At 40.4% G+C, this 17,504-nt stretch overlaps 1 protein-coding gene across 2 annotated transcripts in view; it reads left to right on the plus strand.

Annotated features, from left to right (window-relative positions):
- BOD1L1 (biorientation of chromosomes in cell division 1 like 1) overlaps nt 1-17,504 on the plus strand; it is a 54,766-nt gene that overhangs the window by 34,506 nt on the left and 2,756 nt on the right. The window contains exons 14-26 of one of the 2 annotated variants that reach the window (XM_077878001.1): nt 632-692; nt 2,352-2,422; nt 3,013-3,085; nt 4,514-4,593; nt 6,232-6,316; nt 6,655-6,728; nt 8,248-8,323; nt 8,524-8,558; nt 9,640-9,685; nt 11,991-12,040; nt 12,138-12,222; nt 12,636-12,789; nt 15,848-15,988. In XM_077878001.1, coding sequence (XP_077734127.1) covers nt 632-692; nt 2,352-2,422; nt 3,013-3,085; nt 4,514-4,593; nt 6,232-6,316; nt 6,655-6,728; nt 8,248-8,323; nt 8,524-8,558; nt 9,640-9,685; nt 11,991-12,040; nt 12,138-12,222; nt 12,636-12,789; nt 15,848-15,988 — 1,031 coding nt within the window. The remainder of the gene's footprint in view (nt 1-631; nt 693-2,351; nt 2,423-3,012; nt 3,086-4,513; nt 4,594-6,231; nt 6,317-6,654; nt 6,729-8,247; nt 8,324-8,523; nt 8,559-9,639; nt 9,686-11,990; nt 12,041-12,137; nt 12,223-12,635; nt 12,790-15,847; nt 15,989-17,504) is intronic. The other variant, XM_077877995.1, reaches the window with a different exon arrangement.

Raw genomic sequence — 17,504 nt, forward strand, 5'->3', positions numbered from 1 at the left:
GCTGAGTAAGAAGAAAGAGCAAAGCACTCTTGGTTTCATTCAGATTTACCCTCTAAAAGGATTCCAAACGTAGAGCCAGTGTTCCACCGTACTTTATTTCCCAGAGGGCCCCTAGCATCTAACTTTCCCCATTCTGAGAGTATCACTAGCCTTCCCAAATATGCATAAAATTCTGTAGCTAGGATTTAGAATGTTGTAGGGTATTCTAAGGTGCTTCCCTCAGTTAAAATAAAAGTACAATTGACAAGATTTGCCGAAGACAGATGATGATGACAGAGGATCCTTTAGCATTTTTAAGTAAAGAAAAAAAAATCATGAGGGATCATTGGGTGGGAAGAGAATCCATAGAATTCAGAAAAAAAAATTATTTTTAGTTCTTATACTTTTGCCATAACCCTTTTAAATACGAGGAGAATAAAACACAGGATGATAATTTGCTAAACCAAAACTTCTTCAAAAGGAAGATGTTCTGTGCTCTTGAGCTTTGGGTGAAATTTTAAAAAGCATGTATTCCAGTCCATTTCTACATTCCAACAAACAGGTTATATCAGTTCTCCTCCTTATTTGTTTTTTCTGCCTTTAGGTCTTTGGTGAGAATATCCATAAATAACCTTTTCTCTGGTATATTTAGGTAAAAAATTCAGGCTCAAGAGCAAATGAAGAAATTCATAGCAAATCTTCCAACAAAGAAGGTAAGTTAATGAATTTCATGGTATTAATGTTGATATGAATTATATCTCCCATTTGTTGAGTGCCTTCTATATGCCAGATCTTGTGCTAATTACTTCACAAATTTTCTCTTACTAATTCATATCATTTGGTGGGTATTAACAGCATTACTTCTCTAGCTGGGGAAACCAAGGGTTGGAGAGAGGTCCAGTGCCTTATTCCAGGCCCTGTAGCTTATAAGTGGGGCTTTGTCATAAAATAGCTACTAGAACTTTGCCAGTAACCTCACAGTGGACTTAATCCAATTGAATACAAAATGTATAGTTGCCTGAGATTTGTGCTTTAGAAGTTCTCCTCTAAATACTTGTGTTTACTTCTGACAGGCAGTCTTAGTTCGGTAGATCAAGGGGTGTCACGTTTGTGTGGCTCTTCTTCTGGGGGTCAGGCTTCATTCCCTGAAACCTGTGGAGGCCACCATCTCCAGAGGGATAATTCTCTCAAACAGAACATAGAATGCTGTTGATTCCTACATTGTTACCTTATGCCAAGAGTGGGGAAAGAGGTCTTTTTATAATAATATATTATCCCATATTTCAAGCCAAAGTAAAGCAGTAGTAATTATAAACACGTATTCATCACCTAGTTTTTGTCATATCTTTAAAAATTTAGTAGATTTGCTTTTTAAGAAAAATGTTACAGATAGAGTTGAAATCACATATGCCTCCTCAGTCTTAATCTCTCTTCTACTCCAAAGGGAGCCACTATTCTGCAATTGCTATATATATTTCTATAAAAATATGTAGCCTGATGTTGCATGTTTAAGGAAAGGGTATCACATTAGCAAAAGTATCTCTACCTTATTTTTTCATTCAGAGTTATGCTCTGAAATTTTGTCATATTGATGTGTATGACCATAGTTACTTTCTTTTCTTTCCTTTTTTTTTTATTGAAGTTTGATTTGCCAACATATAACTCCCAGTGCTCATCCCATCAAGTGCCCTCCTCAGTGCCCGTCACCCAGTTACTCCATCCCCCTGCCCGCCTCCCCTTCTGCTACCCTTTATTAGTTTCCCAGAGTTCCTAGTTACTTTATTTCAGTTACTGTTTAGTATTGTGTGAATTGTGTGAATATACCACCATGATTCTTTTTGGCTTTTGTTGGTGGACATTTGGGTTTTTTGCAACTTTTCCCAAAGAGTTCTGTGGTGCATGATCTTGTACCTGTCTCCCAGTGCATCGTGATATACCTGAAACTTAGGTATGGAATTGCTGGGTTGGCTGGCACCTCCTCAGCTTTACCGAATGTGCCAAACTGTCCCCATGTGGTGTACCAATTGTAACTCCATGCCTTCTCCTGTGTTTGATATTACCAGACTGGTATATGCTTGCTAATCTGATGGGTATGAAATAATACCTACTTGTTTTCCTTGGACACATCTTCCCACTGTGTTGCCCCATGAGCTGGAGGAAAACTGGCTCTGAAGTCAATGTGTAGAGTCCAGCAGCCCTCATCCTTCCACGACCCATTTACTTACATTCTGCAAATGGAAATCATGGAGTTTACCTGATAGTTGCTGTGAGGACACTGTCTGATTTATAAAGTGTCCTTCCTGCTGCCATGCAGACCCTTCAAATAAGTATTGAAATAAATAAATAACTTTTTTCTTTTTTGTATTTATTAGAGATATCCAACAGCAGAAAAGACAACACAGAAGCCTTAAGAGATTACAGTGTTGAAGCAAATCCTAAAGAGGTGGGTTTTCATAAGAAACACAAATATTTCATGTTTTGTTCATCGTGCTTTGAGTGATACACAAAGAAAGGGTTTTCATCTTTGTATGTATTAAAAATTAAATGGATCTCCAGATCACTTTTATCTGTTTATACTCTTGTGTGGGTAATTATTGGGATGTGTCCATGTTGTACAGTCAGAGTCAGGAAGGGTAAATGATACTTCTTAAACTGCCTTTCCTTGGCTCTTTGCTGGGCCACTGAAAGAGAAGAACACTAATTCAATTAATTTAGGACATGTCATTGATTCTAAGACATAGCTTGACTTCAGAGATGGTAAAAGGAGAAATATTTTTTTAAAACATTGTAGAATTGTTGGAATACAATGTCTAACCAGAAGCAGATTTGCATGTTTTGTGTGGATTTACATTCAAATCCAAAAAATAAAGACTCAAGCTTACAAATAAGTCTCATCCAAATGGATGCCTAAAGTGTTATTCTAGATTTTTTAAAAATTTATTTCAAAAACTGGAAGCTAATGTGTTGTCATTTCAGTTGATTTTTGTTCCAAATTCTACTGACTGTAATATATATACTCATTCTTTATTCCAGGTTGAAGAGGAAGAAAGGCAGATGCCTAAAAGAAAAAGAAAGAAGCATTATCCCTCCTCAGAAGATGAACTGGGTATTTAGAATATATATGTTCCTTTTTCAGACATCTTTGAAGATTGTATTATTTTTACATCCAAGATACTGTGCCAGTATCACAGAAAATTTTTGAGAGTAGTAATTGCTCACTTTTATAACTCTTGAGTCCAGTTTGTATCCAAACTGGCTTGCCACCTCCAGGGTCTTTTCTGAACTTGATTTAGAAACTACATTGTTATTACAGAAGATTCAACCCCTGGAATTCACACAAACCTAGGCTCCCTCTGACACTGTGCCTGGGACCCAGACAGATCCACCAAGTTCTTCATTTTATATCATCCCATGCCCCACAGAGCTAGTGAATCACATCGTAAAGGTTCATGTAATAGCCATTCTGTGCTTCGTACTGTTGGTTTTCCTATGGTCGATAACAGTGCCATCCAATATAACTTGCCACAATGATGAAAATGTTCTATATTTGTTTTGTCTAGTACAGTAGCCAATAGCCACATGTGACTCTTGGGCAGTTAAATGTCAATGTGAATGAAAGACTGGATTTATAATTGCATTCAATTTCTTTTTTAAGATTTTATTTATTTATTCATGAGAGACACACACAGAGAGAGAGAGAGAGGCAGAGACATAGGCAGAGGGAGGAGCAGGCTCCATGCAGGGAGCCCGATGCAGGACTCGATGCTGGGTCTCCAGGATTAGGCCCTGGGCTGAAGGCAGCACTAAACAGCTGAGTCACCAAGCTGCCCAGTTGCATTCAATTTTAATATAAATTTCAACAGCCACATGTAGCTAATGGCTACCATATTGGATGGTACAGACTTATATTTTGATACCTGACACAAAGTACAACTGCAATAAAAAGTTATATGTGAGAAAGAATGGAAAAAATGCTTTCCTTTTTTGCTTAGAAGCATGTAATTATTATTTAATTCTTGAGTTCATATTTTAGGTACTATTCATGTTATTTTATCCACATTCATAATGACTCTGTGAGTTAGGCATTATCACCATTTTAAAAGTAAAGAAATTAAGATTTGGCGAGGTTGTGACTTTATTCTCACCAAGTAAATCTGATTCATAACCCCTTGGTCTCAGTCACTAAGCCATACCTCCTAGGTGATAACTCATGCAGGAAGTTAAAAGTATCTCTGGGATCTCTTATAGGCCCTAAGCCCTTTCCATAGAATCTGCTGTTTAATTGGTGTCAGCTGAGCATTTGTGGCTTTTTTATTTTTTTATATTTTATTTTTTACTTTTTTGGTTTTGCCAAGGCCACAGTCAAGTGTTCAGTGCTCAAATCACATGACATTAAATACATTTAGAATAACTTTTGGCTTCACTGTATCACAAGACTAAAAAAGAAGTCTTAAACTGTCTTAAAATAGAACTGTGCATTTCATTTTTCATTTAGCTTTTATTCCTTTGTGATTCTGTCCAAACTGATTTACAGATGATAATCCAGATGTCCTAGATTCCAAAATAGAAACAGCACAGAGGCAATGTTCTGAAACTGAACCACAAGATACAAAGGTATTTTTTTTTCCACGTATTAATTTAAGTTTTGGGGGTAACCTAATTGCATCACTGAACACTTATTATTATTCTTTTTCATTCTAGTATCCTTTTTACTTTATATTTCTCTATTATAAAAGGTATATTTTTTAGCATCCTGCAAAAGAAACAAATATTATACTTTATAATTTTAAACCATAAGAATAGTGTTAATATCATAGTTTATACAGAAACTTGCTCAGGTTTCTGTTCAGTGATGTCATTGACTTAAGGCTTCTAGATGTTTTCTTCCCGAGTGTTGTATGCTTTACCACAGATATGTTTGCACCAAAACATCAAAATACGGTGACACATATTATTTTAAAATTTTAATACCCTGCCTTCTCTCTACTTTCTGTGCCTAAAATATAAGTAGTCCAAAGATTGGCCTCCCTCTTTGCCTTTTTTTCATATGATCTTATTTTCATCTAATGACTCAGGAAGGTGGCTCACAAAGTTTTATTTCTGCCCCTACTCTATAGTCCCAGATTTTTGCATTTCCTGGTAGATACCTCTTGGGCATGCTTCCATTTTTGAGACTTGGTGCTGCTCATTGTGTATTCCAAACTAGCTCTATCTCCTTCTTCACTCTTTCCCTAATTTATTTTTTTCCACCATGTTTCCAAAGTATTTAATTAAGTCAGCTTATAAAAATATATACAGTTGAATTCTAGCTTAGTAAAACCAGTTCAAAGTCTCTGTTTTCTGCCAGTGACTGATGAGCTAAATAAAAAGTAGTAGAAGAATTTTAACAACCAAGGAGGGAGTCATGTATCGTCATGAATTTCAATTGGTTGTGGTGAAGGAAAGAAACCGGATTTTAACCCCATCCTTCCCCCTGCCTTATCTAGAACAAGAATCCTGAGACAATACTCCTAAATTTGGAGAGAGGCAGATTGAAGGGGGTCTCTTTTTAGTTCCCCTTCAATTTCATGTAAGTTATTTAATGCTAAATTTAAGTAAAATATACCAGCAATTTTCACTAAAAAAATCACCTCTAGATAGATAATGTTTTCAGTGTTAAGATAGAATTCGAATTTTATATTTTAGTGTGTGTGTGTGTGTGTGTGTGTGTGTTCAATATACTATATTACTTTTACAGTACATTTTGGTATTTCATGCTGAAAATTTTTTCACCTAAGGGTGAATGATTGAACTGGTGAGAGATTATTGCTCTAAATAAGCCCAGCTGTATACCCCCGAAATTCCTTTAGTCACTTTCTTCCTTATCCCTTCCCCCAAACCCCTCCTTCACCACCCAACAAAGAAAAGAAATCTGTTGCAAATTCCTATCAGTTCCTTCTCTGGAGTTTCTCTCAAAGACAAAATTTAGGTTGAGGGAGGAAAAGAGTGATTTCTATGTTGCAGGGAAAAAATAATGCCTTTGTTGCTTTATAGTTAAGCTTTATCTCATGCTGTCCTACCTTCAGAATTTGTATCTCTTTGTATGCCTCACTAGCCACAGAATAGTTGCTTTTTAAAAATTCTGCAACAAACTTGTTAAAAAAAAACCACTAGAAAATTGTTTTTGAAATAGAAAGCAAAACTTTGGGGAGGACAAGTGGAGACAGGGCTAAGCTTGTTCAACTTAAGAAGTCTTATTCAACTTCTCCACAGGAGGAGAACGCTGGAGATTTGGAAGAATTCTCTAAAACAAGTTCTAAGACAAACAACACTGCTTCAAGGGCCATGGATGAAAAAGGTGAGTAATACACGGACTTAGATAAATTGTTAAGACAGGACTAACCTTTCATCAGGCTTTGCAGCCTAAAGCATAGCTGACTCATTTGCTATCCCTGGAGAATATACTTCATACCCACAGGGCTTGGAGATCATTTGGAATTGGGATCTTAAGTCAACCCAAAGTGTGCTTATCAGTTAGCCAGACTTCTGCTTGTTAACTTGCGTGGTGTAGGCCCTGCAGATGGTGTGTGTGCACTCCTGCCTGTGTGACTGGGACCGCTTAGGCCACCTGGGCAGGTATGCCAATGCGGCTGACTGTGGTCCCCAGCCCTGAACTGAGCTCTGCTGTCTCTGCAGACGAATACAGCAGCGGCGAAGCTGCTAGTGAAAAGACGGAGCAGAATGACGATGACAACATGAAGTCTCAGGAGGTAAGGCATGTCTTGCGTTCTTCCTGTTCAGGTAGTTGAATACTAATGACAAATAAAATGCATTAAATGCTATTACCCAAAGTCTTTGTCAAATGCTTTTGAAGTAGTTCATTTTTTTTTAGTGCAGTGGGACAGCCATTTCATACTGTGTATTTTATCAGTGTCAGTTTGATTAATTTTGTTCTATTCATTTTCATTTCATCCCAACATTTATATTAGACCTATTTCTGTCAAGACCACATAGGACCAGGGACACCTGGGTGGCTAAGCAGTTGAGCGTCTGTCTTTGGCTCAGGGCATGACCCGGGGTTCCAGGATTGAGTCCCACATTGGGCTCCCTGCAGGGAGCCTGCTTCTCCCTCTGCCTATGTCTCTGCCTCTCTCTCTCTCTCTGTATCTCATGAATGAATAAATAAAATCTTAAAAAAAAAAAAAAAAAAAAAAAAAGGACCACATAGGAGCTGTACCTCAGTGTTGAAGTCCTGTTCCTGTCCTGGCAGCAGGACATGGCCAAGCCAGGCACATGTTTAGGTCAGAGAACAGAGCTGCTGAGCCCTAGAGTCTGGACAGGACTAAACGGAAGCAGCACAACAGTGTGTGCAGAAGGTCCGCAGCAGGTGCCCAGTGCCAAGTGGGGGATTCCTGGGTGGCTGCAAAAGCAGACCAGTCTCTGGCCCTGCCCCACCCCTGCCTCAGGGGATGTGCAGACAGGCCCAGTGAGGGATGGAATCCACCGGCCTGAAACAAGCCCAGAAATTGAGGGAAACAACCTGTACCCCAACCACATCTGGATAACCATTACCAAAGTTTGCCTGTCTGACACAATCGTCTTTTTTTTTTTTTTTTCAGATTCTGTTTAAATTCAGGTTAACATATACCGTATTATTAGTTTCAGAGGTAGAATTTAGTGATTCCTCAGTTGCATATAACACCCAGCACTCATCATGTCCCATGCCCTCCTTAATGCCCATCCCCAGTCACCCCATCCCCCTACCCACGTCCCCTCCAGCAACCCTCAGTTTGTTTCCTAGAGTTAAGAGTCTATTCTGGTTTGCCTCCCTCTCTGTTTTTATCGACTTACTTCATTTTTCCTTCCCTTTCCCTATGTTTATTAGTTTTGTTTCTTAAATTCCACTTAATATACTTTTTTTTAATAGTTCTTTTTTGTTTTCTCACACTTCTGTATGAGAAGTTCAGTGGCCTCTTTTATTTTTCATAAGGGATAACATTTGGTCACCAGTGACTAAGACTAAATCCACATTTCAATGTACATGCATACCGATTGCAGAAGTCAAAGCTGATATGGAGCACTCAGTTCTACTTCATCTCTCATCATTCCTCACTACTGTGTGGATATGGTTCTCAGTGTTTATCAGCTGACGGAATACACTGAGAAATGAAGCGTGGAGTCATGTATTGTTTAAGTGACAGCTAGGATCTGAGCCCTCGTAGGAGGAAACACTAAATCTCATTTTGAAATCTTTTATTGCTCTTTTGTTTTTTTTCCTTTACCCCTTAGGAAGATCAGCCAGTAATTATTAAAAGGAAAAGAGGAAGACCTCGTAAACACCCCGTAGAAACCATGTTAAAAACAAGTAGGTATTTGTTATGTTTCAGTTCACATGCAAGACATTTTCAGGGGCGAATAGCTGGCTTGGTGGGTAGAGTGTGCACCTCTTGATCGGAGAGTCATGAGTTCAGCACCACGTTAATGTGGAGCCTACTTTTAAAAAAAATTTTAAAAGACATTTCCAAACTGGTTTTCTAAATGAGATTTTTATTTTTTACTTTTTAGAAGAGGACTGCAAAACAGATACTGGCACCGTCACTGTGAGTAATTGCAACAGATAGGAACTCTGGAAGTGTTTGCCCTTGACCTGGATAGTGTATATGGCAGCATTTCTATTTTGTATTCCTTTCATTTTTTAAATATTTGAAAAACATTAAAAGAATACCTTAAATAAAACACTGAATAACCATTTAAATAATATTCCAAGTACTAATATTTTTACATAAATATACTGTTCTTTAATCTGATCCCATCCTCATATGTGAGTTTGCCTATATAAAAATTATCTAGGGACTTCCCTTCTTGTGGTCATTCTTGATTAATACATAGAAAATAGTTGTGTTATGTGATTTTTAGGTAATGGCTTTCTTTATGGAAACCTGAAGTGTGTCTTACCTGTTACTACTCTCTCTCTGGAGTTTCTTTCATAATAAAATATACACTTGATTTTGATTCAGGAAAATCCTCCATGACACTTTATCTTTTTAAACATTCTTTGTCTTTGACCCTAAAGCATATAGTCTACAAAATCATTCTATCAAGACTTCATTACATGAGTTTCAATGACAGCATTGTTAAACAGAAGGTTAAACATATGGCAATGTTCTACCGACAGCTAATGAGGTCCAAGCCTCAGCTCTGCCACTTACTCCCAGATCTGTGACACTGGGCTAATCTTGTGACCCCCTTGAAACTCCTATTTCCTTGAATATAAAGTAGTGTAATGATATCTGTAAGTACTACAGTACTTACCTCCATAGAATTATTACAGAACAGCAAAACCAAAGTGCCATAGGTCAATGCATTTACCAGCATGTAAGACAGTTTGCCAGATTTGGGGAATACTAATGATGGTCATGCCATGTCACCTCCCATGCTCATCTCCCAGTGTCACAGGAGAGTGGCTGGAGAAGAGGCTTGTGGCAGCCCTAATTCTCCTTTGGAAAGACCATGTGTTCAGAAGCAGGGCATCCATTTTTGCTTGGTATTTTTTATGGCAAAAGATAGGTTCCGAATACTCTGCCTGCATAATAATGATCCTAAACCTCCCTTACATAATTAATGACTTCTTTGTGATGATGACTAACTACTGACTTCAGTTTTTTGTTTGTTTAAATTTAGGTAGAACAGTCTTCACCTGGCAGCAAACCAAAATTAATACAGACAGGTGTGTACCTAGAGCATTGCTCTGCATGTGATCTAAGGAAGGGGCAAGGGCGGCTGGCAGTTGGGGAAGGTTTTAGAGTTTCATTCTCAATGAAGTAGGTTAAAACGGTTGTTCTTGTAGACATACAAGACTATAGCCATTGCCTTTTCTTGTGATCTGAACCCTTCTTGGTTTTAGAAGTCTCCAGGAAGCCTCCAAAGAGGGGGAAGGCAACAGAAAGTACAGTAGGGACTGCACTGGGGTGTCCAAACCCTAATTTACTGGATATGTTTAAAGGAGAAATAGATCAGCCTAGGGACTAGACCATCTTACTGGGAAGACCGGAATTTACTCAAGAGCCTATTGTTCTCAGAAGAATTTTGAAAGCACCCTGTGTAGCTTCTAGAGCCAGAATGCAAGAGATAAAACTGTTTGAATTATTTTTGTCCTCATTCCAAGGAGAAAAATAGTCCCAAAATGTTGATAATGATTGGCTGTGGGTAGTGGGATAATGGGAACATGCTGTGTTGTTACTATTGCTTGAATTCTCCAGAATTTTTACAGTGTGTGTTTATTAATTTCATTGTTAAAAATTTTTTATGTGAAAACAACAAGATTGGGGTGCCTGGGTGGCTCAGCAATTACGCATCCAACTCTTGACTTTGGTTCAGATCCTGATCTCAGGGTTGTGAGATGGAGTCCCAAGTTAGGCTCCAGGGCTCAGCAGGGAATCTGCTTGAGATTCTTTCTCTCCCCCTTTCCCACCTTTCCACACCCATGTGCTCTCACGAATGTGCTTTCTCTCTCTCAAATAGAACCTTTAAAAAAAAAAGTAATAAGACCTTTTGGTGGGTTTTAAAGGGTTGACATAGGCAAAAAAGATGAATGTGACAACTCTGTTGGGTAAAACAAATAGCTGGTTAGATCAGAAAAGTACAAAAAAAAGAAAAAGAAAAGTACATAATCAAGGTAAAGCAAATATGTAATTTAGAAACCTCCACATTGAACTATGTGTGATCTTGTGATTGTATTTCAGTTTTTCTTGTCTCTTGGAGAATTAAGGTTGATTTATTATTTTTTCTACAAGGGGAGAGTTTGCTTATGTTTGGTTTTTAAACAGTTTTTATTCCTAATGTTATAATATTTTGAATCCATACAACAAGAAACCTTTATAATTTGAATGTCCTTTAAAGACTCTAATTCGAGCTGTGTAGTTATGTTTTGGTGTGTTTAGCAGTGATTTTCTGAGTCTGGGTAATGATGACCAGTTACAACAGGCTCCTTCACTGTCAGCCTTCTTGGTATAATGTTTCCATCCGCATCAGTGTACTGAACTTGCAAAAAGGATGAACGTGGACCTCACCACCAACGAGAAGTACCTTAGGGTTATCTGTCAGGTGTCCAGTGAGCATCCCCATAACTTTAACTTCAAACAGTGCATTAAACTAAATATTTTTTTCTGATACATTGTCAGAAAACTGTAACATCCACAGAAAGCAAATATATAAAGCATAGGCATACACAACCTACAATAGGCTTATAATATATACTTTTCTAATAGCTCTGATGTAGCTTATAGTCAAAAGAATTCCAGCTACCGCACTACTTATTAGTTATGTGACTGAAGAAATTATTGTTATTATTATTATTATTTTTAAAGATTTTATTTATTCATGAGAGACCCAGAGAGAGAGAGAGAGAGAGGCAGAGACACAGGCAGAGCGAGAAGCAGGCTCCATGCAAGGAGCCTGACGTGAGACTCGACCCGGGGTCTTCAGGATCACGCCTGGGGCTAAAGGTGGCGCTGAAACCCTGAGCCACCCAGGCTGCCCTGAAGAAATTATTTAAATCAAATTACTTGAACCTTGTTTTTCCTAATTATAAAACAGGCGTTGTAATAGAGAGAGAGCTACATTGAGACGTCATTATGGTTTGTAATCCTGACCTGCAAGTCCTGGTAAGGTTTGAGGGCTCCCTAGTTGCCCCTCCTCCCTTTCTGGGTTCAGAGTATTTGATCTGAAAGGGACCATACAGGTAACCCATGTTTTTATCTTATGGATGAAAAACTGAGGTTTGAGGAATTTAAGTAATTTTCCCAGATTGCATAGGTTATTTGTGACAAGTCTGAAGTGTGCACATTTGGAGGTTCTGACTTGTAATTGAGTGTACTTTCTGCTGGGTATTATTCTTATCTGATACAAAATAATGCTATATTGTTGAACAATGCTTTAATCAGCACTGGTACATTCAGAGACAACAAGCCAGGCTGTTGAAAGTTAATTTACACTAAGAGAGTATTAATGCAGACATTTTCGTTTTCTTAAAGATGAGTCCAGTAAAGAAACCACTACCCCACAAGAAAGAAGTATGAGCAACGTAAGTGTCAATTTTCTTATCAAAGTATGTCTTTTAGGAATAAACTTAGTAAATGTTCACTTAACCATCCTTTCGGTTTTAATTTTACTGCTTCTAGGATGATGGCGAAGAAAAAACAGTAGCAAATGTGCGTCGGAGAGGAAGAAAGCCCAAGCGTTCGCTCACTCTGTCAGATGATGCTGGTATGTTTCTGACACATTCTTAATTGTGGAGTCTTATCATTTCAAAATCACCTTTTTAAGAGTTTTTCTCTACACGAAGAAAAATCCAGTGGGGCACAGCTAGTATTAATATTACATAAATATGTGTGAAATGGCTCTAATCCCATGTCAGAAATGGTACATCCCAGATGCTTTTTTGAGTACATGTGAATTTTTCATGAATGCTGGCTGTGAACTGCCTAAGTAAACTATCCCAAATGTGTTTGAGATTAAGTTAAACAGTTGTGAATTGCAAGTGCTGAAACAAAAGGAAATGGAAAAGCACTTCTTCTGCCTCCAAGTCCCTAATATCCTACATCCTACACTCCATGACTCTCCTTTGGAAGTGTCTTGGGGAATTGTACAGTCCAGGTGTTACCCTTCTATTTGAACAGAATCTTCAGAACCAGAAAGAAAACGCCAGAAATCAGTTTCTGAAGCCACTGAGGACAAGAAAGACCAGGAGTCTGATGAAGAAGAGGAAGAGGAGGAAGAGGATGAGCCCTCAGGAGCCACCACAAGATCCACCACCAGATCAGAGGCTCAGAGGTAATGGGGGCAGCGGAGAGATTCTAAAGGCCTTCACCGACTTCTCCATCAGAAGGCAGCTTTGGATTTCATGGTATTCTCTTTTCATTGACTCACACATGCCACAGTGTAAGCCATTTCCTTCTGTTTTTATCTTCAGCAGAGAGCACATGTTCTTAGCCCTCGGACTGGTTCTTCATGGAGAAACCCACCTTCCATCTTAAACAATTGTTGAGGATCATATCAGAGTCTGCCAGGTTCTAAATACCTGTTTGGTAGAACCCATTTAGTTCCTGTACAGATATTTATTGAGCCTCAGTAGGAGTCTCAGATACTATGCTGGGCCCATGGGTGAAAGCAGACCCTGTGTACAATATAGTCCCTACATGCAGCATGCTCAGCTCCAGTGTGAGGGACAAGGCAGGTGTACCTATCACTGTCGTGAGATGCGTGTAATCAGTGCTGTGGTATAGGGTGACCATGTGAAATTGCCCATATGTGACCATTTTTTAGTAACAGAACTTAATCTCATGTTTCCCAAAATTTATTCTCCCAAACCTTAGTATAGCCAGAAGTCCCTGGAAAAAAGTGTCATGGTCAGATGAGTTTTAGGAATGCCAGTGAATTCCTTCTCCCAAACTTAGTGAATCACAGTGCATGTTAAAATATTAAGGGCTCAGTATAGTCCTAAAGGAAACAAACCTGTTTAACTTTGTCTGAACAAACATTTGCCAATTATACCCCCACCCACTCCCATTAATATCAATCAGTATTTTCCCCACAGCACATTTTGAGACATGTTGCATCTTTTAGTCTGTTAACTTACTCAAGCAAGAATATTTTCCATTTTCAAAGTGATTCACAAGCTGTTAATCTTGGTATCATCTTCTGTCATTTCATTACCCAAGATTAATCAAAATTTCACCGACGTTCATTTCAAGAATATCACTTATTACACCTGTCACCACATTGGGGTTTTTTTCCCCATTTTCAAATATTTTTTAATGAAGTTTGATTTGCCAGTATATAGTATAACACCCAGTGCTCATCCCATCAAGTGCCCCCCTCAGTGCCCATCACCCAGTTACCCCATCCCCCCCACCCACCTCCCCTTCCACTACCCTTTGTTCATTTCCCAGAGTTAGAAGTCTCTCATGTTTTGTCACCCTCTAATTTTTCCCACTCATTTTCCCTCCTTTCCCCTACAATCCCTTTCACTATTTCTTATATTCCCCATATGAGTGAAACCATATGGGGAATCCCTGGGTGGTTCAGCGGTTTAGCGCCTGCCTTTGGCCCAGGGTGTGATCCTGGAGACCAGGGATCGAATCCCATGTCAGGTTCCCTGCATGGAACCTGTTTCTCTCACTGCCTGTGTCTCTGCCTCTCTCTCTCTCTCTCTCATGAATAAATCTTAAAAAAAAAAAAAAAAAAAAAAGGAAACCATATGATGATTGTCCTCCAATTGGCTTACTTCACTCAGCATAATACCCTCCAGTTCCATCCACGTCAAAGCAAATGGTGGATATTCATCCTTTCTAATGGCTGAATAATATTCCATTGTATACATAGACCACAGCTGCTTATTCATTCATCTATCTAAGGACATCGACCTGTCACCACATTGTAACAGTAATAGTGTCTTGTGTTTATATAAAGACTTAAAATCAATCTATTTCTGATTACTCCACATTGCATTTTATTAGTCATTCATACCACGGTTTGATTTCTCAGAGTCAGGTTTTAGGGCCACAGGACTTTAGGAGCTCACACAAGCTGAAGGTAAGATAGTAGTCTTATACTTGTTTTTTTTTAGGTGGAGCACCTCAGATAAATAGAAGAGACAGAATCAAGTTTCCTGCTGATGGGAGAAGGTGGGGGCACTGTAGCACAGCATCCCTGCATTCAGTACAGATCCACCCCAGCACCACTGCCTCCCCCTTAAACATTGCAGAAAGATCACCCAGGAGAGTAGGGACCGCCTCATACAAAGTTCTGTAGGCCTTCTTGCTGTCTTTGAGTGACTGTCTAAAAGTAGTGGTCAGGTTTGCCTCTTAAAATTTGTTCTTTGAAAACAAATCTTACTTACGATTCTGTCATCACCTAGACTGTCAGTGCCCTTCCTTAACATACCTTGAGAACTTTTAATTTACAACTGGATTCTTCTCTTATTGTAGATTCCTTGGCATCAGTTAGTTGACTCTAGGGCTCTTCCATCATCCTAGTTCGATTCTTGAGGGTGGTTGGGGTCTTCACGGGCTAGTGCTGCTGGCCCATCAGTGCCTCACTGTCTGCTCACATCTGCAGCAGCAGCTCCTCAGTATCTTTCTACGTGCAGGCTCCTCAGTAGCAGGGAAGTCCCCTCGCTCTTCTCTTCCTTGTGTCCAGTGGAGGCTGGCCTCCCTGAGGAGTCTGCTCTGCCACTTCTGCTCTTGGGGCTTCCCTACAGCATTTCCCTAAATATTTAAGGGCAGCTTCCAAGTCCTCTCTTATTTTAATCCCCATCATCATCCCTGTTTGTTCTCCTGAATTTATGTGCTCCCCTTTCTAAGGCAGCACATGTTCTGTACAAAGTGTGTGGGCTAATGAACTCAGAAGAGGATTGCCCCACCCTATCCTGCAGGGTCTCAGCTGCACCCACATGCCAGCTCAGCAAGTCTTTTCTCTTGGCCATTGCACTGGCAGGCCTGCTCTTCCATCCCCTGGTCCTCAAGCAGTCGACCACTTGGACCTGACCAGCTGGCCTTGTGAATTGTACTGCCTTGGCCCCTTCTCTGCTGCAGTGAGCACTTTGGGGATTGTCATCTTGTCAGCCAGTGTATTTTTTATCACAGAGTCCTCTTTGTCTAGATCATGATAAAATACTTTACACAGTAAAAGCAAAGACACAGTCACAGAGACAGTCGTAGATGACATCAGATCTTCTTTTTACCAGCAGTCCAGAAAACCAACCATTTTCTGCTTTCACCCCCATTCTCTGACTCTGACTCACCTACGAGGAGCCTCATCCTTTCTGAAGAGGCACCGGGACTGGTCTGTTCAGTGTACCGCTGCCCGGTGTTTCTGTAATCTGTTTCAGAAAGCATCATAGCAAGCCACCAGCACGTGCAACATCCACCCTTGGCAACCCAGAAACAATTTCCGCTAGAAATCGCCAAATATTAGCAAAAGAGAAGTTCTCTACCAGCGAAAAAGTTAGTAAATCTCCCCCATTAGGAAGGTAAGTCCCTGCTTACACTTCAAGTCATTTTTAATCCCCTGTGACTGTTTTTGGTACAGTAAGGTTTTCTTCCCAAGTTCTTTTAGGATCTTTGTCTTGTCAGATAACTGTCTTCTGGGATCATTGGTTTCCCGAATGGAAACCTACTCCAAAAGGAATTGGAGGGGCTGCATAAGGCATGTCAGTCCTCGCTTCACGGCCCCCCCTACACACACTTGCCCTTGACCTTTGTGAGCCTTACATGCTGACTCCATCCACCAGGACCAAAGGCGAGGGGTGTTTCTTCCCAAGGGGTCACAGGTCTGAGTACTTGGCTAAACCAGCCCAGCATAGTCAGGCACCGCACAGGCCAGAATCATTTGTTTTAGCCAGAGCATTGGGAGAGGTGATGGGGTCACAGTAAAACAGCCACTTCCAGCTCAGCCCCTGGCGGGGCTCCCACCCTCCACAGCCCCCTTAACCCTCCTGCTTCTCACAGGTTGCGCCCAGGCCTCCTTTGTGGCCTTGGCTCGTGCCGGTTCTTGAGTGCCCTTTCTACCAGCCGCCAGCGAGGCAGGCTCTGCTATCCTTCGCCCTCCGTCCTCAGGAGGCCCCAGGGCTTCACTTCCTTCTCTGTCCATCATGCGGAACCTCTAGCCTGCCATGCAGAGGATGGTGGTATATGTATGCCCTCTCTGAACTACAAACTTCTTCCTTTCTGTACATGAGAGCATCAACAGATAAAAGATTCTTCACAGTGCACAAAACTTACACAGTCGATCTTCACAGCGTATGGATAATATATGTGTGTGTTACTACCCCCATGTCCCAGAGAGGGAAGCCACTAAGGTGCCACGCTTCCAATAAGGTGGATTCTCCCATTCCATCCCCATTATGTGAAATGTTATATTTGTCCTCATTTTATAAGTGAGGGAATGAATCTCAAGAAGTTCTGGTCTCTATTTCTCACAATGGAATTGCAGACAAGTTGGGGAAACTCTTGCTGAGATGAAGATTCTGATTCTGTAGGTCTGGGATGGGGCCTGAGAGTCTGCATATCTAATAGCTCCCACGTGATGCTGGTGCCAGTGGTCAGACCGCACCTCGGGTGCAGGAGGGGGCTCACACGGCCGGGAAGAAGCACTCTGACTCAAAGCCGCTGTCCCTGCTACGTGGCATCTAGCACAGGGCTGGCATGCCAACTGCTCAGTTGGTAGGTTCTCACCCAGCGGCCAGTGGCTTTCCCTGACTCGGCCTAAAATGGGAGATCAACAAGCACTGCTTTTTGGCCATTCTCCGCACAGGCGTATATGCTGGAACTGTGTCCTGTACAAGAGTGTGTGACCTGGTTTGGGTTTATTTACTTGTGCTCTCAAAGGAACAATAAGCAAGACAAGCAAAACATCTTATCCATGCAGCCCCATCGGACCATCTCCTGCAATTTTGATTTTCCAGGTCTTTTCCTTCATAGATAGAACCATGCCAGCTTGGCGACGTGTGCCTTGGTGCTAGGTACTAGGGAGAGGAAGAGGAAAAG

The sequence above is a fragment of the Canis aureus genome, chromosome 2, assembly GCF_053574225.1.
Source record: "Canis aureus isolate CA01 chromosome 2, VMU_Caureus_v.1.0, whole genome shotgun sequence".
Taxonomy (NCBI): domain Eukaryota; kingdom Metazoa; phylum Chordata; class Mammalia; order Carnivora; family Canidae; genus Canis; species Canis aureus.